This window comes from Ursus arctos, unplaced genomic scaffold (assembly GCF_023065955.2).
Source record: "Ursus arctos isolate Adak ecotype North America unplaced genomic scaffold, UrsArc2.0 scaffold_3, whole genome shotgun sequence".
Taxonomy (NCBI): Eukaryota; Metazoa; Chordata; class Mammalia; order Carnivora; family Ursidae; genus Ursus; species Ursus arctos.
In genome coordinates this window covers 32,058,763-32,086,408 of record NW_026622985.1, presented here as the reverse complement: position 1 = coordinate 32,086,408, position 27,646 = coordinate 32,058,763, and the positions used below count along the sequence as shown (strand labels likewise).

The window sequence follows — 27,646 nt, the reverse complement described above, 5'->3', positions numbered from 1 at the left end:
TGAATTATTATTAACAGCTAAAGGGAGCAATGGTGCTGGCTTTTACTTCCACACATACAGAGCAGAAAAATGAGATTAAGACTATGAGAGGTGGGAATGAGAAGGTAAGACAGGAGTAAATAACCAAAACTGACCCAAAGTTTAATTCCTCTTCTTACTATCTGGTCCCATGTCCAATAAAAATCACCAAGAAGTCAGATTTTATTAGGAAACCTCAAAATACTTTATTCAACGGACAACACAGTGCCATTTTGTGATCTGTTCCTCCAGGCCTCAACAATTCTTGCAGCATTCCTGATCTTCAGGGTATTCAAAACTCTGAGCTTGAAGACCCCGTGGGAAATCAAAATTACAACACAGAAGGAGATGGTTCCAGAGACATGGCATAAACCAATTCGTGTGTTCTGCAACCAGGGTTACGGAGGCCTCAACCCATGAGGAGGTGTTATTGACTGAATTGTGTCCCCCAAAATTCATATGTTGAAGTCCTAACCCCAGCACCTCAGCATGTGACCATACTTGAAGATAGGGGGTCTTCAGAGGTAATTAGGTTAAACTGAGATCATTAAAGTCGGCCCTAATCCAATATGACTGGTGTCCTTACAAGAAAAGGAAAATGGACACAAGTACAGAGGGAAGATGATATGAACACACAGGGAGAAGATGGCCATCTACAAGCCAAAGAGGAAGGCCTGAAACAGATCCTTCCTTCATGGCCCTCTGAAGCAGGACCCCAACACCTGACCTCAGACTTCCAGCCTCCAGAACTATGACACAATAAATTTCTGTTATTTAAGCCACTCGGCCTGTGGTACTTTGTTACAGGGGCCCTAGCAAAGTAATATAAGTGACTTGCCTTATGTTGTCTGGTAGGTGATGGAAAACAGAGCCAGAATCAAACCCAACTTTCCAGACTCTAATATCCATGGGGCTTTCCACCTGCCTACACTCCCTTCCAATTTAACTCCCTGTTTTGCTCAAAGTCCTCTCCCACAAAAATCTTATACTTACTTGACTTGTTAAGGACCTTGCTAAATATATACTGTTTATGCTGACCTCTCATGAGCTCTACTCCCACGTCGCCAAGAAGACATTTTCATATAGATGTATCACAAATTCGGAAAGTCTAAAACCCAAATCCACTACTCCACAGAGTTAGTATAACACCATGTTGGAACCTGAGAGAGTCTAGGTACAAGACCCAATGCCTTGGACAAGTCATCTAACCTCTCTAAGCATCAATTCCATACTCCTAACAGATTCTATAAGAAGCATAAACTCTGTTCAAAAACGCTTTGAAGGGCTCATGTGAAGATTATAGTAGATAACCGCCCCTTGTGAACTATAAAGCGTTAAAAGCAACACAAATTATTTCTCTCTCTGGCACCATTTTTCTACTCATTCAAACTCAGAATCATTTATGTTTCCCTCTCATATAATCTAGAACCAGTAATTCACCTTGTTCTGGCATTTCTTTCTCTACAAATCATTTTTTGTCACTGCTTTCTAATAAATCCAGGTCCTCGTAATTTCAAACCTGCATGACTTTGAATGACTGATTTATCAGCTTCCAGGTTCCTCCTCATCTAACCTATATCATATCCTAATATCAGATTTATCTTCCTGATACACTCAGCTCAAAAGTCTTCAGAGGCTCCCTAACCCACAGAACAAGGTCCCAGCCACAGAGGCCCACATTCTCTGACAAGACTGCCTCCCAGGGCCTATTCCCAAGTTTATCTCAAGGCTTACCTTGTGCCCAAGGGCCTTGCCTCATACCCAGGCAGTATGAACAGATCACCAACAACTTCAATTTGACCCTACTTGTTTCTCCCCTTGAACTTCCCAATGATGAGTCCAACTGTCACACCTGGATCCTCTAATACCATTACAAACTTTCTCTGAACCTTGAACTGAAGCTGGCATGAACAGAACAGCAAGGGCATGTTGGTAAACTGCAGTGTACACCCCACATGTTAGGGAGCGTGCCTGCTGCCCAGTTTCTTTTTCCTTCTGCTTCTCTTTTGGCCCACCATCTCTTTGCCCCTTTCCTACTCCCTAGCACTCAGGGTCTACCAAAATCAAATTCAATAGCACTTCACCTTGCCTCCCTTCAGAGCTCGATGGGAACCACACTGCTCCATCTCAGCCAGTGGTTTCCAATCCCATCAGACCGAGCAACCTCTTTATATAACAAATATTTTATAAAGACACCTTTACAAAACATTTTCAGCTAAGTAGGAATGAGGGAAACCAAATGGAAGTGGTAGGAAAAGGAGAATGAGAGATGAGAAAGTGAAAACAGAAAGGGGGCCTCTCAAAAACAAATGTAAATCCTAATGATAGTTGTGAGAAACAAATCAGACCAGTGACAGACTACATTTAATTCCTCAATACCTTAATGATATTATTGCAGTAAATCACTCAAAGTTATCTTATTGTGGACCAGCTATCGTTACTTCAATGCAAAAAATAAATTGAAGTCTTATGCCAAGATAATTTGTAATTTCAAAAATCTAGTGGAGGGAGTATAATGCTAAGTGAAATAAGTCGGTTGGAGAAAGACAAATACCATATGATTGCACTCATATGTGGGATTCAAGGGGAAAAAAAAAAACCAACAAAAAAACAAAGCAACCCAAAAAACAGACTCTTAACTACAGGGAACAAACTGATCGTTACCAGAGGGGAGGTGGGTAGGGGGATGGATGAAATAGGTGAAGGGGATTAAGAGTATACTTATCATGATGAGCACTGAGTAATGTATAGAATTGTTGAATCACTACATTGTTGGACACCTGAAACTAATATAACACTGTATTAACTATACTGGCATTAAAATTTTTAAAAAAATGTAGTTGAGGGAAAGCTATTAATACTAAAAGTTGTGAAACTGAACTGAAAAGTTCCCACTAACAAAAAGATATTTTATTCTCTTGGAGAAACTATGCAGAAATACAGCAAAATATAAAGCAATTTTATTTTATAAAAATTAAAAACAAACATGTAATAACCTATTTTGTAGGAGGAATTTTTAGAAAAATGACCGAATGAAAGAAAATATTACAAGATAAATGATGCTAATATATAAAGAGTATCTATAAATCAATAAGAAAGACCAACAGAAAAAATAATAAAGGACAAGAACAAAGAAATCAAAAAAGAAGAAATACAAATGACTAATAAGATAGCATGGCCCACTATGTGTAAGGACTTTCCTTAAAAATCATGAATATAAAGTAATGCTAGATTAATGTGTACTTTAGAAACCCTACAAACAAAATCAGGCATATAAAATTCCTCAGTCAGCTTTAGTCTCATCACTACACAGCAGGTTTCCCCCCACAAACACACAAACCTGAGTATACAGCAGGGTTGTCTTATTTTATTTAACATGACTCCATATGATTGCAAGAGATACTGATTTTTTAATTTCAGTTTACGCTTTCCAATGAGCTATAACCATATAATTTACAAACTCTGCATACACAGAGGTGAGTAATATTTAAACAGCTACAGGCATGATGCAAACACAAAAGCAAAGACAACAAGAAAATGCTTACCTTCCCTGATAGCTGTAAAAGGCGTACCTTCTTCTTCTTGCAGCCTGATCACCTTCAGGGCTACCAACTTCCCATTTACTCTGGCAGAAACGAAAGAAAAGATGAGAAGTGAGTCTGTGAAAATATGTTCCCGTTATGGCTCTAATTTCCTTACAATTTATATTTTATGCATTTTTGCACTGAAAATGTCAGTGACTCAATTATGCCACCACAACAAGATTAGTTTCAGTAAGGCTGGGAATTTTATATCATCATCATAAATATTCACATTTTAAATATTCACATTTAAAATATTAACACTTGCCTCGTCCAAGATTTAACTGAAGTTTCCTATGATTCACTCTACGTTCCTTCCAGAATGAAACTAGTGCTTAACAAAATCACCACGCTTGATCAATTATTCTCAGATGAATTAGAAATCAAGAAGTCAAAATACCTCTTTCCCTTAGTTTTTCCAATAGCTCCTTCATTTCCTTGGCTAAAATGTCTTCATCTTCAGTCTTAAGCTGAGGTCATTCAATCCCCATGGTCAGAAACTCAACACTCAGACTTCTCTCCTCTCCTCCCTCTTCTTTCTCTCTCTATCGCCCATTCCTCCCTTTCTCATTTTTTTTTACTAGAGCCTCCTAAAATTATATTTGGTCTGATTGTGTCTTATGATACATACAGCAAATCATCAAAATAAAAGTTATGAATGTTTTACTATTATAAGATTACACAAGACCTATCCAAAGCAGATGGTTCTTCCAGACGCATTCTAAATGTGTATCAGCTCTAATTAAAAGTCAGATCGCACTTGGCAGATAACTTTTTTATCTAGTCAATTCTGTTAACAAAAACATGACAATCTACATTGGTCTTCTAGGTAATGCTCTCCTTTACCTTTGCTAGGCCTAGCAGTATCTTTTGTTAATAAGAATTGATAAAATAGGCAAACATTACAAATGTAAAAGGTGCAGGAAGGCATTTGATGAAAAGTAATTCTCCCTGCTACGCTCCTTCAGCCACCCAGCTCCCACCCTGTGAGGTCATCGGTTACCATTGTTCTTATATACTTACACACACACACACACACACACATACACACACGGTAGTATGCTAGACAGAGTACACTGTATATTGTTTGCACCTTAATAAATGTGGTGACTTCCTCATAAATTCATAGAGAAAACTTTCTAATGCTTTTGAAAGACCACAGGGTACTCCTTTATATAAGTGTACTATACTTCATTTAATCCCAGTCTTCTCCTTATGGTCATTTAGCATGTTCCCAATTTTTTGCTACTACAACAGTGATGGCGATAAATATTTTTGGACATGTAACTTCATTCATGTAAAAAAAAAATCTGTAAGATAAATTCCTAAAAGTGGCATTGCAAGATCAAAATGTACGTGCATATTTAAATTCCAATTCTGATGAATAGTGGGAAATTATCTGACATGGAGGTTGTACCAACTTACACTTCCTATACAGCAAATGTAAGAGCTCCTGTGAGCCCTTTCACCTATAATATGTTATCAACCACTGACTCTGCCAATCTGATAGATAAAAATGGTTTCTCATTGCAATTTAAATCACAATCACAAATCTTCAGAGCTTACGGAACCAGCAAACAAGAATTCATGTGATCCAGGGACTCCAGTGCCTGGGTCTGAAATAAAGAATGAGAATGTCTCTTTTTTAAGAACTACATCCAATTGGTCTGGTTTTGCTCAAAAAATTGCCACAGACACAAAACTTGAAAGTCCAAGGAATTCAGCACAGCCCAACCATCCTAGCGGCATTCCTCATCACACTAATTGCTCCAAGACTCTGCTGGTTACCCTAATGGGATAAGGACATCTGATTAGAAAGCTCCACAATGTGCCATCTTCTCAAGGTCAGGAGTTATTTTTCCTTGTCTTTCAGCTGGGATGACAGGCCGACTGCTTTTCTGCTCTTCATGCCTTCTCTCCTCAGTACTTTACCTTGATTCTTCCACTCCTGATTGTGCTCTAGATACCCAGGTGCAGGCAAAAAAACTGATATGCGCATGGAGTTCAACTGGAGACTGTACCTTGTGCTCTCACTTTGTCCTTTATGACTAAGGGGGGCCACTGGCGGGGCTTGGGGCTTGGGGCTGCGATGCAGTCAGTGCTGACATCTGCATGGATTTTTCTCAGCCCAGTTGAGCTCATCATTGGCTCCCCAGGGAAGGCAGTAACTGATTCCAGGAACTGCTTGGAACTTTCCCCATATTTACAGATATTTTCCCCTCACCCATAAAAAAATACACACAACCTTCTTCCCACAAAGCTTCTCTACTTCCCTTGAGATCATAACTTATATGCACCATGAACTGAATTCTAGAATATAGAGAATTCATGTTTTTGAAAGTCATATACTGAAAATACTCTCAGACCATGAAGCGTAATTCATTCCTCTATAATATACTAAAAGGAGAGAAACCTTCAACTGAACCAACACTTACTCTTTATTTTTTCTTTAAGATTTTATTTATTCGACAGGATAGAGACAGCCAGCGAGAGAGGGAACACAAGCAGGGGGAGTGGGAGAGGAAGAAGCAGGCCCATAGTGGAGGAGCCTGATATGGGGCTCGATCCCATAACGCCGGGATCACGCCCTGAGCCGAAGGCAGACGCTTAACCGCTGTGCCACCCAGGCGCCCCAACACTTACTCTTTAAATGCAACTAGAGGCAGGAACACCTTTAAGTAATTTCATATACTAATGTGTATTATTTTTGTGGTGAAAATTTTTTTAACATGTTTACTATGATAACTGCATAAAAAGTACAAGATCCAGATTAATGGAATTCTGATTCTGAAGCATCATTCTCCATGAATTGAAACTCCAAGCATTAATTTCTTATAGTTATGATAATCACAACAGCTAGAAACATTGAGTTTTATGTATTATATTACATAACACTAAAAATTTCCTTAAAATTTATACCAGACTATTAGCTCTGGGAGTGAAGGAACTCTGTTTTGTTAACTGTTATGTGCCCAGTGCCTGAAACTACTTGGTACAGAGTAGGCTCTCAAAAACTTTTATTGAATGAATATTGATAATGTTAATATACTGATAATTCCTTTCTTATACCTAAAAGGTAACTCAGGAATAAAGTTTAGGGGAGCCTAGGTGGCTCAGTCAGTTAAGTGTCTGCCTTCGACTCAGGTCATGATCCCAGGGGCCTGGGATTGAGCCCCGCATCAGGCTCTCTGCTCAGTGGGGAGTCTGCTTCTCCCTCTCTCTCTGCTGCTCCCCCTGCTTATAACTCTCTCGCTTGCATGTGCTCTCTCTCAATAAAAATTTTTTTTAAAAAAGAATAAAATGTAATAATTGCTGCTTTCAAAAGTTTCAGAAATCTCAAATTTTTTTTTAAAGATTTTATTTATTCATTTGACAGAGAGAGAGACAGCCAGAGAGAGAGGGAACACAAGCAGGGGGAGTGGGAGAGGAAGAAGCAGGCTCCCAGCGGAGGAGCCTGACGTGGGGCTCGATCCCAGAACGCCAGGATCATGCCCTGAGCCGAAGGCAGACACTTAAGGACTGAGCCACCCAGGCGCCCCCAGAAATCTCAAATTTTAATAAAGTTTTCAGTATCTTCTTTCATGTTTGGTTTAACTATTCATTGTCCTTTTTCAAATTAAATGTGTAGCCTCTTTGATTTTGACACATGCACATGTGGATATGGCAACTTTTCATTTCCTTAAAGTTTTAGAGTTTATAGAATGCTTTGTTAATTAACCCTTTTGCACCCAACAGCCATGTTTCTAAAACCCCACTACCCTTTAATTATCTGTCTCTAGACCACTAATCAGTATCTCCCTCTTCTTCAACTAGGAAGTTGGCCTCCCACTAGGAATCGTATTGATTATCAAATTGCTCTTTAACCTTAGAGTCATTGCGACTTTCTCTTTTCTTAATTAGTTTTTCTCTACATGTCTAGACATTCACCAACTACTGAACCCCTCAGTTCTAAAGCCCTAGAAAAAATGTTAAGTTACTTGCTCCACTTTCGGAAAAAATACCTTTGGGAAAATATAACATTACCAACTTTCTAATGTTCTACCTTTGATGCATATGTTTTTATAAACTTTAGCATAGACTGAAATACTTGAAATTCCAAGTTACTAACTCTTAACAAAATGTCATTTTTTAAAAGACATCAAGATATCTGTTATTTTATAAAAATAACATAGAATAACACAGAAAAGATGTTTATATCTAGTAACTACCTTGTGTAGTTTAAACTATTTTATTAAAGATCCAAAACATACACTCCAAATATTGATTTAAGTTCTTTAGAATAATTACTAAATTCCAATTGAATCAATAAATTAGAGCTGTTTACAGGAAAACACTGAAGATTCCTCTTTAACAAGTCTCATTAATCAAATCAAAAGCTAATGAATAGAAGGCAATCAAGGCTTGATTGGCAATGAAGACATTAATTCAGGTGATTAACATAGTAAAAAAAAACAAAAACTTTTAATTGTGTTAATAATATACAGAACATTCTACCGGAGGTATCGCCAGGTTTTACCCAATTGTCCTAAGCTGTTTAAGGAGCTGTTTTAATTTCAGAGATTCTTTACTATTCTCTAATTCTTCAACAACTCACTTGGCCAAGCTGACTTCAGGCCCAGGGATGAGTGAGTCATCCTTTAGTCCGCTGGTCACACAGGAAGAGCTGCCAAAGACAGGATGAGGAAGAGGCAGGGGAATGCCCAAGCACAGAGCTATCCACACACAGAAACATAGGGACACAGGGTGTCCTGGCAGAGCCATGTTCAAGTGGATCCAGCTTTCAAACTGGTTCTAACCACAAATCCAAATCTCTACGAACTTTCAGAAACTCTGCAGTTTTGTATGCCCTACATTTGTAAATAATAAAGTTCTCTTGTGAGAGTAAAACAAGAAGATCTAGGAGTTTTGAATAAGGAACAAAGCCTGTTCATTTTTTCATGCATCTGTTCATTTGTTCATTCAACATTTGTGAAACCTATAAAGGAAAATGCCCCACTAAGAGTAAAATTTCCAGGTTCAAAAGATGATGCACAGAAAGAATTTCCTTACAAACAAAAATTCTCAAAGGAAAGCCCGAAGGTTTTCTATTCCATTAGTTACTTCAAATTCATAGGATAATTTAGCACAATAAAACAAAATTACAAATACTATCTAGGTCATCTTTGAAAACAGTGTCCATGTGCTAACACCTAGAAGAAATTATATCTAGACGATGCAAAGGAAATTAAGGCAATATACCTAAAAGAAATTTAATATAATCTGGAAAATTTAATATATTCTGCCTCTCTTCCATTATGACCTTGTCTCAAGAGAAACTGCTAGGAAATAATACCAAGTGCAGACAGATACAATGCTTGTTTCCTTACTGTGTTTGTCTAGAAGCAATAGAAGTAAATGTAGATACTACTGAGGAAGTGACAATGGCAAACTGGAGCATATCAAGGACAATATATTGGGCTGAATTTTTAAATTTTCAGTAAAGTCATTAAAAATATTTTAAAGGTACTATTAATAGTGCTTCTTCTATTAATTTCCTCTTAAGACACTGGCTAAAGTGCTGACTTACTGTATTACATACATACCTCAAAAATTTAAAACCTAACTAAACACTCCATCTAAATTCAATTTTTATTCAGATGTAAATGAGAAATCATCTCAGTACTATTAAATCTTTGCAATTCTGCAATATCCTAAAAGTGCTATTTACTGTATTTTATTCTGGAAAAATAAATTAGAATTTCAAAGTAAGTTGCCAGTAATCATACTTCACGCTAATCTTTATCAATACAGAAAGAAGACGACTAATAAAATCCAAAGATTAAAAAGAGAATAGTAGGGGCGCCTGGGTGGCTCAGTCGTTAAGTGTCTGTATTCGGCTCAGGATGTGATCCTAGGGTCCTGGGATCCAGCCCCGCATCGGGCTCCCTGCTCCACTGGGACCCTGCTTCCTCCTCTCCCACTCCCGTGTTCCCTCTCTCACTGGCTGTCTCTCTCTCTCTGTCAAATAAATAAATAAAATCTTTAAAAAAAAAAAAAACAGAAAAGAAAAAGAGAATAGTAAAATGGCTATTTATTAGAATATGACTAACAATGCAAACAGTCTGAGATTTTAATGCAATGAGAAGTCTGTTCAATGGACAATTATAACCTTTTATAAAAAGAAATAATTGCTAATAAAGCATAATTCATCATTGTCGATGTTTCATCAAATGTGCAAACTCATGATACTCTGAACCAAATTTAGAGTGATATGTATTGTTCATGGGAGAAAACAATAATTACATTTCAACAAATTTAAACTAGCCAACTCTGCACCTTTCCAAAAATAAAATCTGTCAACAAAGGATTTGAGAGTCACTACCGTGCAAGCAGAAGTGACCTCAATAATCATTCAGGCTCCCAAGCAAAAAGACCCTCACTGATTTGATTGTTTATCCTTGTCCCCTCACTCCCGGGAACAAAGCAGCCCCTCAAAAGACTTGATGGAACTCAACTCCCCTAAATTATTCCAAATTTTTTGGTTCTTATGTTGAGCCAAAATTTGCTTCCTGTAACTTCTACTCTCTGATTCAAGTTCTGAATCCACAAAGACTAAACCAAATGCTCTTTCATAAGACAGTCTGTCTCATAATTATTATAAGTTTTAATATCCTGCCCCTAAATCAACAAATTAAGAGACAGTGATTCCGTGCTCGGGATAAAGGATGAACAACAGAGACATAGTCCTTGCACTTAGGTCTCACCAAGAAGACAGACAAGTGTCAAAGAGAAACAAGAGGTTCTCACTCGTCCAACATGGAACAATTTAAGCATCACTAAACTAATATGTGTGATTGAAAGCTATCAAACATGTTTAATTCAACACGTTAATGCAAAAACAAAAAAAACAAACTCAGGAGTCATATTTGGAGGGTAATACAAAACCATATCATTAGTTCCAGAACAGCTGAAAAGAATATATCAAGCATTTACCTTCCCTCTTCATATACTTTCATATACATTGTCCTTCACTCTAACAAGATAGTTGATATATGGAAGTTTCTCTTTATAGATGTACTGCATATAACAAATGAAGAAGGAATGATAGAATATGAGTTACACCATTCTTAACCATAATCACTTAATGGATTATTAATGGTTGTTAAAATCACAAAACGAGGCTACCAGATAGTGTGCACCTCCCGATGGAAGCACGCGTCCCCTCCTATGGAACCAACCCAACCCGAATCTGACCAAGTCTCAGTCTAACTGCCTATTTTAAGGAGATAAGGTAACAAGTTAAATGATACCGTTGGGATACAATCAGAAAAATCTAGACTATAGGAAATTCTATAGGAAAAATGAACCTGTTTCTTCAACAAATAAATTTCAAGGAAAAAAAGGGGAGGAACCCATAGACTAAGAGAGTTGGAACAACCAGGCAGATGGAGCAACCATACAAAATCTCAGGCAGAGAACATGATGTGTTAAACAAAAATACAAGGAAAGAGTGACTGGAGCTTCTTGTTGTTGTTGGGGGCGGGGAGGGGGGTGTCGAGAGTTAGGGAAGCACCTGGGAGAACCAGATCATGGACATCCTTGAGAGCTGCAGAAAATATTTAAATGAAAGGAGAGGAGAGGAGAGGAGAGGAGAGGAGAGGAGAGGAGAGGAGAGGAGAGGAGAGGAGAGGAGAGGAGAGGAGAGGAGAGGAGAGGAGAGGAGAGGAAAACACTGAGGTATCTAAAGAAAGGAAATGCTATGATTAAACTGTGTCTGCAGCTCCCTCAGGATGGTATAGAGAATGGCCTGAAGGAGCACAAGGGTGGGAGCAGGAAGGGAGGGCAGGAAGTTGTTGCAGGGTCCCGGGGAAAGATGGTGGCTGCCAAAAAACAGTGTTTGGTAACAGCAGTGGGAAAAAGGAAAAGGACATTCTGAAGACAGAATCAACAACCTGTCAGGATAAATTGGATTGGGCATAGGGAATGTTGTAAAATATGATTTCAAGTGTTCTGATTTGGGTGTTGGGTGGATGCGGGTAACACTCACTGAACTGAGGGAAACTTAGGAAGAGGAGACTCAGACAGAGAACCAGAGTCCTGTTTCAGAGGATCTTAGCCCTGAAGCATCCCCAGCGGAGACGCAGAGTAAGCATTGGTATTTGTGGATCTGGATCTCAGTACAAAAATCTAGGCTAGACATAAAAACTTGTGAGTCATTTGGAGGACTTCAAGAGAAGTAATAAGCTCAAGAGAGAGCCAGTTTTCTATTAAAGCAGGAGTTAAGAAAAAATTCAGAAAAAAGCAGAGAATATGTTTGTTGATCAGAGGATGCTGTTCTAGATCTAGAAGACACAGGAAGATCCTGAAGGACAGGGAAAAGGGACAGTGTAAAAGATTCAGTGACAAATAGGGGGGTGAGGTCAGAGAGATAGCAGATGATCCGCGTCGTTATCCCTTGGGTGGAGCCTGTGGTAAACAGCTATGAGCAGAGGAGATTCCATCCTGACAGTCTCTTGGAAGCAGGCAGAACAGGGGTGCTGTTGTGGCCGCCCCTGAGCATTAGGCAAGGCACGGAGGGGGCTGGGGCCAGCCTCTGCAGCTGTGCAGATTTAGGTGCTGGCTACCTACTAGAATCACTGAGCAGCTTTGAAACATATCTTGGCCTGGCCCCACCCCTGATGTAACTGGCGGTAGGGTGGGGTCCTAAATATTTGCATTTTTTAAAACACCCTGGGGTGTTGAGAACCACTCTGTTAAGCCTTCAGATTCCTACATCAACTTCTCATTGCCTCTCTTCCTTTGTCTGGTCTGGAACATGTCCAAGTCTCCTTTTCTACAATAAACATCCAAAAATACTCAGCTATTTGAAATAGCTGACTGGCCCTCAGTGTTAGCTGCAAGCTTTTGGGAAGTCCCAGCTGATTAGCCCCTTTTGAAATGTGGTTGACAGGGTGGACACGCTACCAGATGTGGTCTGATAAGCACTGAGTGGACTGGGATAGTACCCTGCCCCGTTCCAGAAACCGAACTTGTACTACTTTGGCCTATGCGTGTTTTAAACTGTGATAGTCGCAAAATATATAAACTCAAACTAATCTTACCAACAACGAAAACCCCTGAGTTTTCTTCAGGGGCCCTGCGATCACACCATGTCTAACTTGCCCTATGCCTAACAATTCACTTTCTAAGCACAATTTCAGGAGTTTGATTTATCCCGAATAAAATTCCAACTTAGCAGCAGCAACCAACTGCTCATGCCTCTCAAGTATGCTCTACATTCCAATCCTGTTTCTGACGGGCACTGTCTACCCAGCCTTCTCTGAAAGTGTCCTAATCTGAGATAGGAATGAAAACACTGAACAGGAAGAGGTCCAAGGCTATGCCCTTTGACACCACACTCTTGACCTCTACTCTATCCACCTTTCTGGAGACCTGGCTTCATTAATTGTCCTTTCTTTCTTTTTCTCTCTCCTCCCTCGTCTTTTCACTTTCAACCTCTCCAATCCAGTCCTTCATTTCTGCGGCCCCTCCTTCCCAGACCATGATGCTGACCATCTACTGCTACCACTGGACTGTACTAGAAAATTTGCATCTGGCGCATAATGAGGCCTCAGTGGTGAAGAAATGGGCCCACCTTTTATCGTGTAAAAGAGGTACAAAAAACCCTACTACTCTTAGGCTCCTTAATCAGCCTGTTGTAAACCCACCACCAGCAACATGTTGCATAGCACTCAACTTACCTATGAGAACATAAACAGGAACCTTTACCCACATTTGAAAAACAAATAAATATACAATATCTACAGGGTTCTACTGGTCCACTAGCTTAACAATCTGATCAGAAAAAGGAATTAAGGTTATTTAGGGATAACACAATATTTATGAATTCTTAGATCACTATTTTGCTTTCTAACTACTCAGAAATCATCTGCCTGACAATCTGTCCTAAAATGTTCCGCTGGGGAGAGGGAATGAGAAGGGCATGCAGAGAGAAGGTCGTTCACACCATTTCCCCTGGATGTGGTTCACAGAACTCGTCTTCTGCGAATACGTGGACTTCTCAAGGCTGCTAATGCCTTGCCAATTTTTCATCATTCCTCAAGGATGACTGACAGTGATGGGACAATCTCAACCCTAATTTCTTTAAAATTCTGAAACAATCATTTTAAGTCTCAAATCAGAACTCCTTAGAGAACCATAGTACTCTCAAACTTCCCCAGACATCCGATAATTTAATTCACTCTTATATTTGTACTGCGTTTTGGCTCCAGAAGTTCGCTTGCTTTGGTAGCAGTGATGTAAGCAAAACAGAGGGGGAGTAACTGCACTCATTCTTTAGCACCTTTCTACCCCAGTGGCATCTTCTGTGTGTCAACTTCAAACCTTAGCCTTTCTTGGGTTTCTGATGCTTCCTCTCCTTCCCTCACTGAACAGCATTGTACTGTGATTATCTGGTCTGTGTTGGTTTGGTTTTGAGAGACCTTTACCATCCATTTTGATACATTAATCTTCTGGGGTTTTAGGGCAATACACTGGACACTTCTCGGTATTCTTCTGGAATACCTCCAGATGCAAGAAACCATTTTTGGATAGAGCAAAAGTCACATGCACACAGCCTTTGAGAAGGTAATTAGACAGAGAAGAAAGAAGACAGTATCAAGCAACTAAAATGCAAGATGGACAAAGGTAAGTTGCTTTAAAAAAAAAAAAAAGGTAAGGCAAAGGAGTCAAAGACAAAGAATGGAAGAATTGCTCACATATGAAAAAAAGGGCACAAAAAAGATGCCAAGGACACTTACAGATGTAAAGGTAGTTGGTTACACATATTCCTGAAATTACTAGAGAGGGGCATGTTTATTTAATGAGATGGGAGGGTTTCATTAAAAAATAAGTAAAATGAAGTTTGAGTTTTTAGAAATTGTTTTTCACACGTAGTGAGATCTGAAATTCACTGTGTTAAATATTTCTACAAATTTTTCTCTATAACATACAATTTATGTCCCTAAACATACAACACCCAGATGTGCCCACATTCACTGAAGGGATGGCGTGAAGGTTAAGAAAAAAGAAGAAGTTAGGTTTTTCCCTAGTCCCACTTTCAAGCACACTTGGCTGGGGAAGCATATTACTGCAGTCTTTGAAAAGGCAGCATTTTACATTTCTAGAGAAATCAAATTTTCTCTTTCTGAGGTCAAGTTGCCACTTCAAATAGATTTTTATCTTCAGAAGCTTTTTTTCCACAGAAAATGCTTCAAAAAGCAGAAAAGAAATGGATATACTTTTTGATGATAATATCATTTTTCCCTATCTTGGATGACTTATTATTTTCTAGCTAATGCTTACATACTGTATCTCATACTATATCTAAATATAAAAATCAAATCCACTCATTCATAATTTTTTTTTTATAAAGTCTAACTACGGCATCACAATCAGAGTGAGTCATTACACGAGCTGGGATTAAAGAAGAGAATAAAGTCTGATGTTCCACCTTAGAACATTTCAAGCTTCTCAGTGCAAAGATATGTTTAAACCATATGTTCCCATTTCTCTAACAGAGTCAGAAATGGTCCCTGTTCTCTAGTTGAGGCACACATGTTCAGCATCGTAAGAGAGAAGTTAGGCCTCCACTCGCGGGAAAAAAGTGTCTCCAAAAAAGTTAAATGAGATGCACCAAAAAGCACATCACTGATTCACCACAAGGCTATAAGGAATCCCCAAATACTCATTGCCAAGTAGTGTTAACCACAGAGATCTTGCATTTTCCATTCAAATGTAGCCATACGAAATTAAGTGAAGTTTGGAACAGCAGGATAAAACAATTAAAGCAGCCCTGGAGAGCCATTAAGGCAGGGGTATTCAGAGTTCAGACTATTTTCTACCCATTCTAATAAAGAGATCACACACACACACACACACACACACACACACACACCCGTCCAGTTTATGTTACAACCAGGATAACCACCTGGGTTTTTTTTTGGGGGGGGGGGGGGGAGGTTGGTGGCAAAGGCCCATGGAGAACCAACAAAGATAATTATTATAAATACACAGTAGCTTGGTTAAAAGACTAAGACTTCTATCAAGTCAAGAGGATTATGAGTGATTTTTATTTTCTTCATTAAATTGGATTACTGTCATAATTATAGAAAATGTGTCACTGTTAAATATCTTTGAAATGAAATTTTAAAACAATATCAAGCAAAGCCAAATTTATCTAGTTTGAATGAAGTCTTTTATGACAAAAAGGATTGGAGAACAATGCTCAGGCTATTGTTCTAAATCTAAAAGACTATTACTCTCCTAAAAATAAAAGTGGCACTACAATGGACTGCTGTAAAGGAAGCAGTGTCAATGTAAAAAATGACTCAATTAAACATAAAGTTGAAAACAATCCACCTACACATGGTGAGGCTCAGGCTCTGTATTAATTCATGTTTTACTAACGAGCTGATTAGTTAAGGACTTTATAAAAATTATGTAGAATTGATATAATAAGATCTATGCTTAGTATTACTTCCAAAACCTAGCAATAGAGCCAGGGTACAAATTAACCTGATTTGGAATCCAGTGGTTTTATATACAGCCAGTAGGTTTAAGATCATTGTCTTTAAGTCAAAAATAGCACTAGCACTGACTATCACTATTGTTAAAGCACCTACAGTGTGACAGGCCCTGGGCCAAGGACTTCATTTACAATGTCTCATTTAATCCCTATGACAAATTTGTGTGATCGATACTACTGTCATCTCCACTTTATAAAGAAACCGAGGCACAGTTCCAAATCATACAACCAGAAGAAGCAGTTTCAGAATTGTCAGAGGTTGGACTTTAGAACGCATACTCATAAATTCTCTGTGGGGTAACAATAATTACAGCGTGAACCACAGAAGAAAGGTATGTGAGGCACATTCTCACACTACTCCTACATTCAACAAAGGCATTCTGTTTGTATCAGTATATATTTTTTTCAGACACTTGTGATCAAATTACTTACTGTCAAAGCAATGTTTTTGTCAATGTTACTGTCAAAGCTTAGTTTTTTCGAAAATTTTTTTACAAACCTTAAAACATATCAATATATTTTAGAATTGCATTAATAAGTTTTACCTTAATTGTAAAAGTAACACGTTTATGGCAAAATGGTTGGCAATTACAGAAAAAAAATTGTATCAACAATAATCCCATTATTCAGAGGTAAATCTTTCAATGTGTGTATCTTCTAAACCTTTTTTCTCTGTGCAGATTTTTTTTAAATGGTTTCCCACTTTTATATTTGGTCATTTACTTTTTTGTTGTGGTTTAATAATATATCTTTTTACTGGATGAGCTGATATAAAATCCAGGAAGCCTCAAGTTCAAACGAGCTCATACTTTCCTTTTAAGAAAAATGGCCCCAGTATTTCTGTCTTTCATAAATTTTCATGACTTTCATTTTGGTTTATTGGTGAAAGCAACCACACTAGTCAAGCAAGAGACGCCTGACAGGAAACAACTATGGGCCTGACAGGTCACATAGGGGCAGGACCTATATGGGGCATGGTTCCTTCAGTTGGCCTGGCTGGAATTTAGTATAATGGGACTGCTCCATACCCAGTGATGGAAAGCAACCAATCAAATCACCTCCATGATAGATATGCTAGAGATTTTACTCTATGAACCCAAATACGGGACCTTAGATTTGGAAGAACTAAGACCCATGGCTATCGAATGTGCAAGAAAGAACTTCCTAAGTCCTGACTACAAATCTCTATTCCCAAGGGCCATCTGTCAAAGTCTCCTCAAAGCACTTAAAGAGTGTGGTCACAGCATCCCTAAACACTTTCACCAATCATTATATAGTTAATGTTTATTAGTTGAGTATGTATTAAGAGCACTGTGATAGGTACTGAAGAATACATGTATGTGTAAGAGTGCGTGACATACATATGAATATAAGTTACATACATATGAGAGGAAGTAAAGGACATAGAAAGCAAGGCAGTAATTGAATCATCAGAAAAAAATTATTCTGACATCTGTTTAAATAGTAAGGCTTTATTCGAGACTATTATAATAGGGGAGACAGAGATAGGGCTCAACTCTGAATATAAGAACAAGTGGGGATTTATAGCCACGGGGCAGGTTAGGGGGTCATTCATGGATGGATGGAAAACTACTAAGAAGTGACATCAAGGGTAGGGGGAATCCTGCTACTCTGATCTAACAGGATCCTTGCTAAGGGCAGGCAGGAGCAATCAGACAGCAAGGGTGGGGAGATTTTCTCTAAATGGTAGGAATCTTGCTAAAACTAGTCTAGGCAGGTCTGGCAGGGCAGCGGGTTGCCGGGGTTGAGGGTGGGAGGGTGGGGAGGTTGGATTGTTGCAGACAAAGTCAAGGCCTAGTCAGGAAGAGGACTTAGAGGAGCATAACTGAAGTTTAACCAAGGACAGTGTCTTGTCAGAAGGTGGGAAAGTCTCTCAGTATGAGTGGCACTTGAGCTGGACCTTAAAGATGGGACAAGACATGGACATGTAAAAAGGAGAAGTAAGCCACTTACACAGAGGGATCTATAAACAAAGATGCAGAAGAAGGTGGAGAGGCACCCTTCAAGTACAGAGAGTAAAAGCTAGGGAACCAGTAACACATGAATCCTAGACTCACGAGGCATCAGGATGCCTCTAGTACACCACAGGATTGATCCAGTAAGGTAATTACACCTTTGATCTTGCCAGACATCAATATTTTTATTACTGGCTAACACTTTTTTTAGGGTAGAGCTCTGAAAGAAGTAAAAGCTAACATATCGACAGTGTTCATCTGAAGAAGTTAAATATCCATTCCTAACCAATAAAGGTCAGTTAACTGAGCTTGTAAGTCTACTAAATGTACTTCATGATATAAATATAGATTAAAACAGACTATAAAATTAATATATTTATAAATATAGATTAACATTAAAACACACTAAAAATTAATACATTTCCAGGATTTACACTGTATCTATATATACAACCTATAAAATATTTGGTGGCAAGTCTTTATTGTAAAGACAAAGAAAGCCAAATACACAATTAGTTAAATGCACCTGTGCTACTTTCAAGCAATAACATGTGAGTTTATCTACATCAAACAAGACATTAGCATCCCGTTTCTAGAGGAATCTTTTTCCCAGGCTTAGTGCTACAAAGGAAAACTGACTGACAAGGTCTTAAACAAAAGGCTATTCAGTGATGTCAAGTCTCAGTCACCAAATCTAGCTTCCAATAAGAAATCTAATTTCTGTTCAGTGAGACATGCTTTGGCCACTTTGAGGAGAAACCACGTTCTATGGCTTTTCTTTGTACTAAATGGCTTTTGCGGATTTTGGCTTCAATAAATACCACATGCGTGAATGAATGAAGTCAACTACTTCAAACAAGGGCTAAACTAGCAAACAGCTACAGATAGGACAGATTTCATCAGCTTCCCCGACAGAATAATTTCTATAACTAAGAAATCACAAAAGTCAGCCTTCCTAAATGTCTCTCCTTTGTGTGTGTTACTCTTCTCAGCCATTAACAGAAAGCTTTCTGGTGTGCTTTTCATTTAAGTTCAAAATGAGTGTTGGGGGATAAAGTCTCTGACTTCTGGGGCAACATATCCTGAAAAGTAATTAGTCATTTACTCAGTTTTCGCCTAAAATGAGGAATGGATACAAATGTCATGACTCTTTTTCCAACTGCAGCAGATGGGAAATCATCAGTAGTCACCCAGTTGAGCAATTCTCTCCCATAACAGAATCTTATATACAAATTCTAGCCCAGAAAATAAATAAAGATTTTAGCTAGTATAATATGCTATCTTATAATAAGTAAAAAGAAAAAAGTAATATATCTGTAAGTTGAGTAAATTGAATAAATGTATCTAAATCTTTCTATGTTAAATACCTGCAAATAAAATAGTTACTTTGTGATTATTTATCATTTTCCTCTTTTTTTCTAAGATTTATTTTACACATGTTCCTTATTTAAGAATGCAATATAGTTATATACACACAATTACATATGTATAAATAGTACCTATATGTAACCATACATATAGTGATATATATATATATATATATATATATATATATATATATAGTACCTATAGCTACATATGTAGTAATATAAAACTTACTATAAAAATAAACACGATAAAACCAATGTCCCGTTCCATGGTAGATAAACATTTTTGTCTGGTTATAACACATAGAATCACCTTATTCTTAGTTTTTATTCTTTGTTCTTGGTTTTTAAATACACAAATATTTCAAGAAAATGCATCCCTTATTTTCTTCTTTTTACTATGATCTTAAAATCCAGGCCACTAATTATTCAACTGGACTCAGATTATGAATCTCAGAAAGTGAGAAAGCATGATTAATCATATGTCAGAGAAGCATCCAATCCTTATGCTATAAAAATTCACTCATTTTGAATGACTCCGGGGAAGTATGACTGAATTATAAAGGATAATTGGGAAAACAGGGAGATTTACTCATTTCAGATAGATGGAATGGCTCCAACTCTGAAGTAGAATAAGAAAGTGACAGATGAGGAGTTGAGACACCCAAGGTTTCAGGGCAACAATGCTGCTACTCAGGGGTATAAACTTACAGTAAGCCCACCATTCAACCTGTCGACTCTGCTCTCTCCAACTTTCAAAGACAATCTCTGCTACTTGCATTTTCTTTTTCATATATACAGATACATGAATATATGTATATTTGTATATGATATGAATATATGCATATTGATATGTTATACGAATACATGTAACACAAGGGGAAGTTTTTGAAAAATAGAAAGGGAAATATAACTCTGCAGACTGATTGCTAAGTAGCTACTAACATTGTCCCTAACTGGCCACTCAGCTTCAAAAATTACATTTACGATGAAGCATCATTCACCTAACCATAGTTATTAGGCAAAATAACCTTCAATAAAGATGTTCTCTCCAGCTCTTATTAATTAAACAAGCCCCTTTATTAACATATGGGTCAATGGTAAATTAGCTCAGGTCACACCAGCTATCACAAAAATGATTTAAAATTCAATCAAGTCATCTGAAAGTTTATGTGAATAAATACATATAAATAATATAAATGTACCTGCTTAGACACAAATACATAAGAAAGTGACAAAAAAAAAAAAAAATGTGCCAGAAAATTTGGCAAGACTCTCAAAGGACACAACAGGTAGAATCATTTTCTCCTCTTAATTCAATTTTGAATGCTTAACTGCATTCACAGCTAGTGCTGGGAATATACTCTGGGTTGGGGGGGCGCTCGAGGGCTCGAGGGTGCTGAGTTTCTGATTTACTCAAAAACCTATTTGAAAGAATTATTTTTTTAAAGTACTGCTCTTACTGTAATATTAGCTCCCCCATTATTTATGAGAAAGACAAAAGGGTTGTAAATGTGCTGGCAGAGAAGTAGAATAAAAAGGTAGTAAGAGACATAGGTGCCACTGAATCTCGGGCCAACGTCCACACAGAGAAAACAGCAACGAAATGGAAAACCTTGTCCGAAATAACTATCTAAAGGAGAGAAAAGGGGAGAAGTGAGTATTCTATTTCATGCAGTCCCTTCTACATGGAAAGCCACAGATCAGCGGGGTGAAGACGGCGAGGGCAGGGGAGAGCTAGGCTGTCACTGTGGAGTTGCCTAGAACAGCGGGGAATATGGGTGATACACGACTAATGAGAAATGAGAAATGAGAGGCGAGGCACAGAGGGGAGTTGTAAGAATCATGGGAGAAACGTACCCTAGAGTTAATCAGTAATAAGAGGGGAGAGTAAGCACAGATTTTAAGTTTTTTCAAAATAAAATAAATAAGTAAAAAAATAAAAGGAGATAAAAATTAAGAACTCAGCTCCAGAGGTGGGCTGAGTGGGTCTGAGTCCCAGCTCTGCCACTTAGCTATGTTGACTGTGGGCAAGTTACTCAGACTTTATGGGCCTCGATTTCTACATCTGTAAAATGGGAGAAATCATCTCATTTCAAAACTTTTCCAAAATTGTTATAAGAAACAAAGAAAAAAGTAATAGCTGACATTCATTTAACATGTACTACATTTGAGACATTTTAAACACTCCAAATGCATTCATTCTAGGAGATTCTTCACAGCTGCATGAAATCAATTCTAGTACTTGCACTATTTTCACAGATGACAAAATGAAGCTTAGCCCAGTGTTTCATATCTTAGCTTTATTTCATGACCCTAAATTACAAAAAGAAAGGTAGGACCGAGAGAGAGAGAAGATGCACAAAAATAGATACAGTCATTTAAAAAGTACAACTATTATCAATGAAGAAAAGGGGGAAAGCAGAGAAACCCATGCGCTACACAGAGTTCAATGATGTATTTAAATTTTTGAAGAACATAAATAAAAATAGAAGAGATATCTAAGAAGAATAATGCTCTTATAGATTTATGTCCTAAACGAGGTGAAACTGGCAACAAAAACTATTTCAGATCTATATATTATTAACACAGGAAAGAGGGAGAGGCATCATTAAAGACCTACGGAATAAAGTTCAAGCGACAGAGAAAACAGTTCCTCAAATTTCCTCATCAAGAACACACTTCAAGTGTTTCCTTAGTTATTTTCTCTCTCTTTCTTTTTACTGATGCCTGGCTCATAATCTATATACATACTGAATTATTTTCTGTCTGGTTTAAAACTAAAATGACAAAATATACTTCTGTCCTTTCTTCTTTCCTTTGCTGCCTCACGCCCTGCATTTCTGCCTCCATCCTCCCCTTTCCCTCTTCAGTCCAAAGCAGATGAGTCTCTAACCTCACCCGTCCCCTACAAGAATTAAGAAAAACCTTCCTAGTAGCAAATTTAATGAATTCTTTTCTGGACCCATCTTTTCAGGACCTTGCTGAATATCTGACATTATCACTCACACTCCCCTGTAACTCCCTGCCTTCCTTGGCATTCGGCTGGTTTTGTGCTGCCTTTCTAGGCAACCCCTCTCAAGAGCCTTTGGTTCTTCTTTCGTCCAACTCCAACTATTGGTGTTCTATTATTCTATCCCCTTTTATTTCACTCAGAGATGAGATCCGTTCTATGTTAATTTAATAATCCTCTGTACTTTACTTTGGGCACAGTCCCAGGTGCCCTTAACTCTCCAGAGCTTAACACTAAAACTTCCCTGGGGACTAAAGCAGACGACGACAACAACCACCATCACCCAAACAAAAAACTCCCACAAAACTGTCACTGTTTAACCCAGCCCATTGCCTTCCCCTCAGCAATTCAGCTTCCTCTGGGATCCCCAATTGGCCTCCTTACTAACGTTTATTTAGTTTCTCAGTATCTCCATATCCCTCTTCTTTCTCCTCAGGGGTTTGATCACACACAACAAAAGCCTTTGGTTGCTTTCCCTGCTTCCTCAGGGGCTTTTTTGGCTGTCTATACCTGTGCTGGCTGCTAAGCTGCTTCAGAATTCACTCTTGTCTGCGCATCAGGTCAATAAGGAATGACTTCTATCTTATTCTCTGTTGAATTACAACAGGGCTCTCAACTATTCACCAAAGTTCCTAGTGTTTACAATTTTCCCTCAGCTTAGACAGTTCTCACAGATCTGTAAGATCATTGATTTAAATCTCTGAAAAGAGAGACTGTTAAGAATACAGCAAGCCCCAAGACATCATTTTGAACTAGAGACAATTATTTTTCAAATTTTCAAAAATTTGTTTATACAGGGAACTATATGTTTATTTCCTTGAACCCCAGAAGGAAGAGGGCACACATTTGCTTGGCTATCAACCACTAAGCATGAAAAATGTCTCATACCTATAATCTTTAAATTTCCTTTCTGTCTCGAGATCTTTTTTTTAAGCTCAGATACATTTCTGCATAAAAGTCACTGAGCGTCTATTATCTTTTCCGTTTTCAGATTCTACTGACAAAGGCAGGTATCACTTTCCAGTTCATTATGAGGCAACAAACAAGAGCCTGAAGTTGAACTTCTCAGGTAACCCAAACATACTTAAGGAAAGTCAGATCACACCCCACTCTTTTCTCCAAAGCCTTCCTTTCTGATCTTGCCCTACCAGATGTTATGTCCCTCAAAAATCATCCCAAACCAACAGTGTCTACAATCCAAATCCTGTACTTGATTACTTTATGCAATTTATAGTTCCCGATTTTTCAAGTACTTGCTATCTCCCCACGATTATAATTTCTAACGGTATCGTGCACTCCTCTTGTATGCGTCAAAGCTAAATAAACTATAAGCATCTGACGAAAACTCATTGACCCTTTGCGCTCTAATAGCACCTGATTTCACCCAAGTGCCAGCTTATTCATTAATTCCTGTTTCAAATTTCCAGCATTGCCAGGATCTTGAATTCCTCTGAGCCTATCATTTATAATATGAGCAGTAAGGGATCTGAGTAGGTCACTTGAATTTTAGACTGATCAGTTTCTATTCCACAGTTTCTATTCCATGACCTCTAGACTCCATACTTTGCTGTCTAAGAGAATGTGCTATACCTAAAGATCATTAATCAGTCATGAAACTTTTTAAATTAATGGACAAATCCCCATTAGAGGTTCAATGACAATCACAAACAATTTTTAAAAAGCTCCCAAACATTCACCAAAATTAATGCTTCTATATACTCAGTTAAATTCCATAATAAAGCACTTTAAACAATTTTTGGTTTTTGGCAAAATGCTTTATCAAGTCTCGAGAGGAATAGAGTACTATACAAATAAGGTGATCATATATTTTATCATCCAAATGGAGACACTGAATAGTAAAAACACTGAATTTGTGAAAAGAAACACTATTAATAATAACACAAAGACAACAAGCAAAAACCAGGATTGTCTTAGGCTGACCAGCATGTAAGATGCCCTCTACACAAGGCACCGAACACCAGACTGGGTCCTTGTTCTCAGGAATACATCTAACACATAGCAAGGTTAACCCAAAAAGGCATCAGTGAATATGTGGTCAGAAAAGGTAACTGAAAGAACTCTGTGCAAAGGTGAGATTGAAGATAGAATTCTAGATTAAAATGAAATCCAAACTGTATTTTATGAAAACATAGCCTCCAAATTCTTTGACATTCCTTGTTGAGAGGTCCCATCTATGTCTTCTACCCTTGAACCTGGTCTCTTGGAACACCTGATCAATCAAGTAGGTAAAAGTAACACTGTGCCAGTTCTGGGCACAGGCCTTAAAATGTTGGCAATTACTACTTTTCGTATCTTGGAAGTGTTATTTAGGTCATCTATTCCTTACTGATCTTTCTGCCTGCTGGATCCATCAGGTACTGACAGAAGGGTGCTGAAGTCTCTGACAACAAGAGTGGATTTGTCCATTTCTCCCTTTAGCTCTATCAGTTTTTGCCTCCCATAGTTTGACACTCTATTGTTAGATGCATACACATTCATAATTATTATATCTTCTTGGGAAATTAATACCACTATGTGATGCCCCCTCTTTATCCTGAAGGGCTTCTCAGTCTTCAAAAGTGTCTGCTTAGTATGAAATTAATATAACTACTGCAGCTTTCTTTTAAATAGTGTTAGTAGTGCATATTTTCTATCAATTTACTTTTAATCCAAGTCTTTATATTTAAGGTAGGATTCTTGTAAGCAACACGGGCTTGGATCTTGTTTTTCATCCACACTGATGATCTCTTTCACTTGGTGCATTTAGACCAACTATACCTTAAGTGATTTGGATATAGGTATATTAATATCTGTCCTGTTTGTAATTGTTTTCTTTTTATTGTTTTGTCCCTTTTTTGCTCCTCCTTTTTCTGCCTCCTCTGATTTTAATTGAGCATTTTATATGATTCTATTTTATCTTCTTAGTGTATCATTTATACTTTTTGAAATCTTCATAGTAGTTGTCCTAGAGTTTCCACAATACATTTCTAACTAATCTAAGTCTAGTTTCAAATAACACTGTATCAGCTCCTGTGTAGCAGAGTGCCTTCTAACAGCGTTCTCCCCTGCAATCATGCACCCCTCGTGATGCTGCTGTCGTCATTCATTTCACTTATCTAAATGCCATAACCTCCCAATACACTGTTAGTATTATTGCTTTAAATAGACAGCACATTTCTAGTTCAACTAAGATGACAATAAAGGATTTTATTTTACTTTTCTTTATTCCTTCTCACTTTTCTTTATAGAGATCCAAGTCTCCAACCTGTTATCATTTTCATTTTGTTTAAAGTACTTCCAAAATTTCTCATTAAGACAAGTCTACTGCCAGTGAAGTTCCTCCGTTTTTGTTTGAGAAAGTTTTTATTTCTCCGCCACCTTTGAAAGATATTAATTGCATATAGATTTCTAACTTAGTGATTTTTTAAACTCTTTTCTTAAGGATTTCACTCCACTCTCTTCTTGCTTTCGTGGTTTCTGATGAGAAGTCTGATGAAATTCTTATTCTTTTTCCTCTGTAGGTACGGTATTTCTTCCTCTAGCTTCATTTAAGATTTTCTCTTTGTCTCTGTTTCTCCATAGCTTGAATATGATATGACTAGGTGTGTGGGGGGGGGGTGTATTTTTGTTTTTCAGATTTGTTTATACACAGACATTTACTTGGTGTGCTCTGAGCCTCAGGGATCTGTGGTTTGGTATCTGTCATAAATTTTGGAAAGTCTTCTGCCATTTTTACTTCAAATACTTCTGCTTGATTCTTTCTTCTGCTGGTATTCCAATTATGCATATGTTACACTTTTCAATATTATCTCATAGTTCTCAGACATTTTTATTTTTATTGTCCTTTGTATTTCAGTTTGGAAGGTTTTTTTACTCACCTGTATTCAAGTTCTTTGACCCTTTCTTCAGCTGTGTTGAAGTCTACCGAGCACATCAAAAGCATCTTTCGCTTCTAAGTCTTTTTAAAAAATTCTCTTTTCTTTTGATTCTTATAGTCTTTCTTTTCTCATTTCTCTGTCTGCATTGCCATCTTTTCTTGATTTTTATCCATTTACACTTTTAATATATTAATCACAGTTATTTGAAGTCCCTCTCAGACAATTCCAACATCTGTGCTATATCCAAGTCTGGTCTGTCTTTTCAGGCTGTATTTTTTCCAATCTTTTGGAATGCCTTGTAATTTTTTGTTGAGAGCCAAACCTAAAGATTTATGTTAACCTGGCCATGTTTACTGTTTGTTGTAATTGCTTCAAATGAGTCCAGTGTTCCTGTTTTTGTCTTCTCCTAACTTGAGGCTTCCATTAGTACTCCCCCTCACAGAGAGTCTCTGTCTTGCAACCCTCTCAGCTATAATCTACTGTTATTACACTGGAGTGGCGGTAAGGTATGAGGGAGTATGAACATTCTCAAAGCTTCTGAGTGAGTCTGAATTCATTTAGTGAGCCTGCATCGTGGGATGTGACCTTCACAAGTGTTTCTCTGGTAGTACAGCTTTTTTTCCCCTCCTTTCAACCCCCTATTTTCTTCGCTGACTGCAGTGTTCCCAATCTATTTCCTTGAGGCCCTGATCATTACTGAGTATGGTTTCTTGCACGTATGTGAGACAGAAAGGCTGGACAGAGTCTGAGTGGGAGAAGCTCCCTTCCATCACCTGGGATAAGGCTGGTTTCTGTGCTGGAGAATACTCTGGGTGTATTTCATGATTATTCTTCCTCTTCCCCTGCCAGAGCCCCAAGGGGATCTTTCCATGATCTTCACTGTGAGAACTCTGTGGGGTTCCTGGAGGCAAAACCCAAGAAAGTGTGGGGGCCTCCCTAAGACTGCAGTGCTCAAGAGTTCTCACTCTCGTGCTCGACCACAGCCCATCTCCAGCAACTCATAAAAATTACCTTTTAAGTACCCTTTTCAGTTTATGGCTTCAGCAGCTTGTGCTCCTGGTGAGGAGACTGGGGCTATTTCTATCCCGATATGTCGTCTCTCCAGAATTTAGTATAGTGGTTTGCCCTGTGGCCTCCATTCTCTGGTGAACTGAACCAAAGTTTCACATGTTCAGTTCACCAAGCCTTTCCTCTTTGAAAGGATGGGAGCATCAGCTTCCAAGCTCTTTACATGTTGGAGCTGAAGCCAGAAGTCTCACTTCCCAGGTT

General features: G+C 38.1%; 1 protein-coding gene across 6 annotated transcripts in view; it reads right to left on the bottom strand.

The window, feature by feature from the left end:
* CDK14 (cyclin dependent kinase 14) overlaps positions 1-27,646 on the bottom strand; it is a 701,485-nt gene that overhangs the window by 386,402 nt on the left and 287,437 nt on the right. For all 6 annotated transcript variants that reach the window (XM_044386363.3, XM_044386367.3, XM_044386366.3 and 3 more), the window contains one exon: positions 3,564-3,643. In XM_044386363.3, the coding sequence (XP_044242298.1) occupies positions 3,564-3,643 (80 nt within the window). The remainder of the gene's footprint in view (positions 1-3,563; positions 3,644-27,646) is intronic.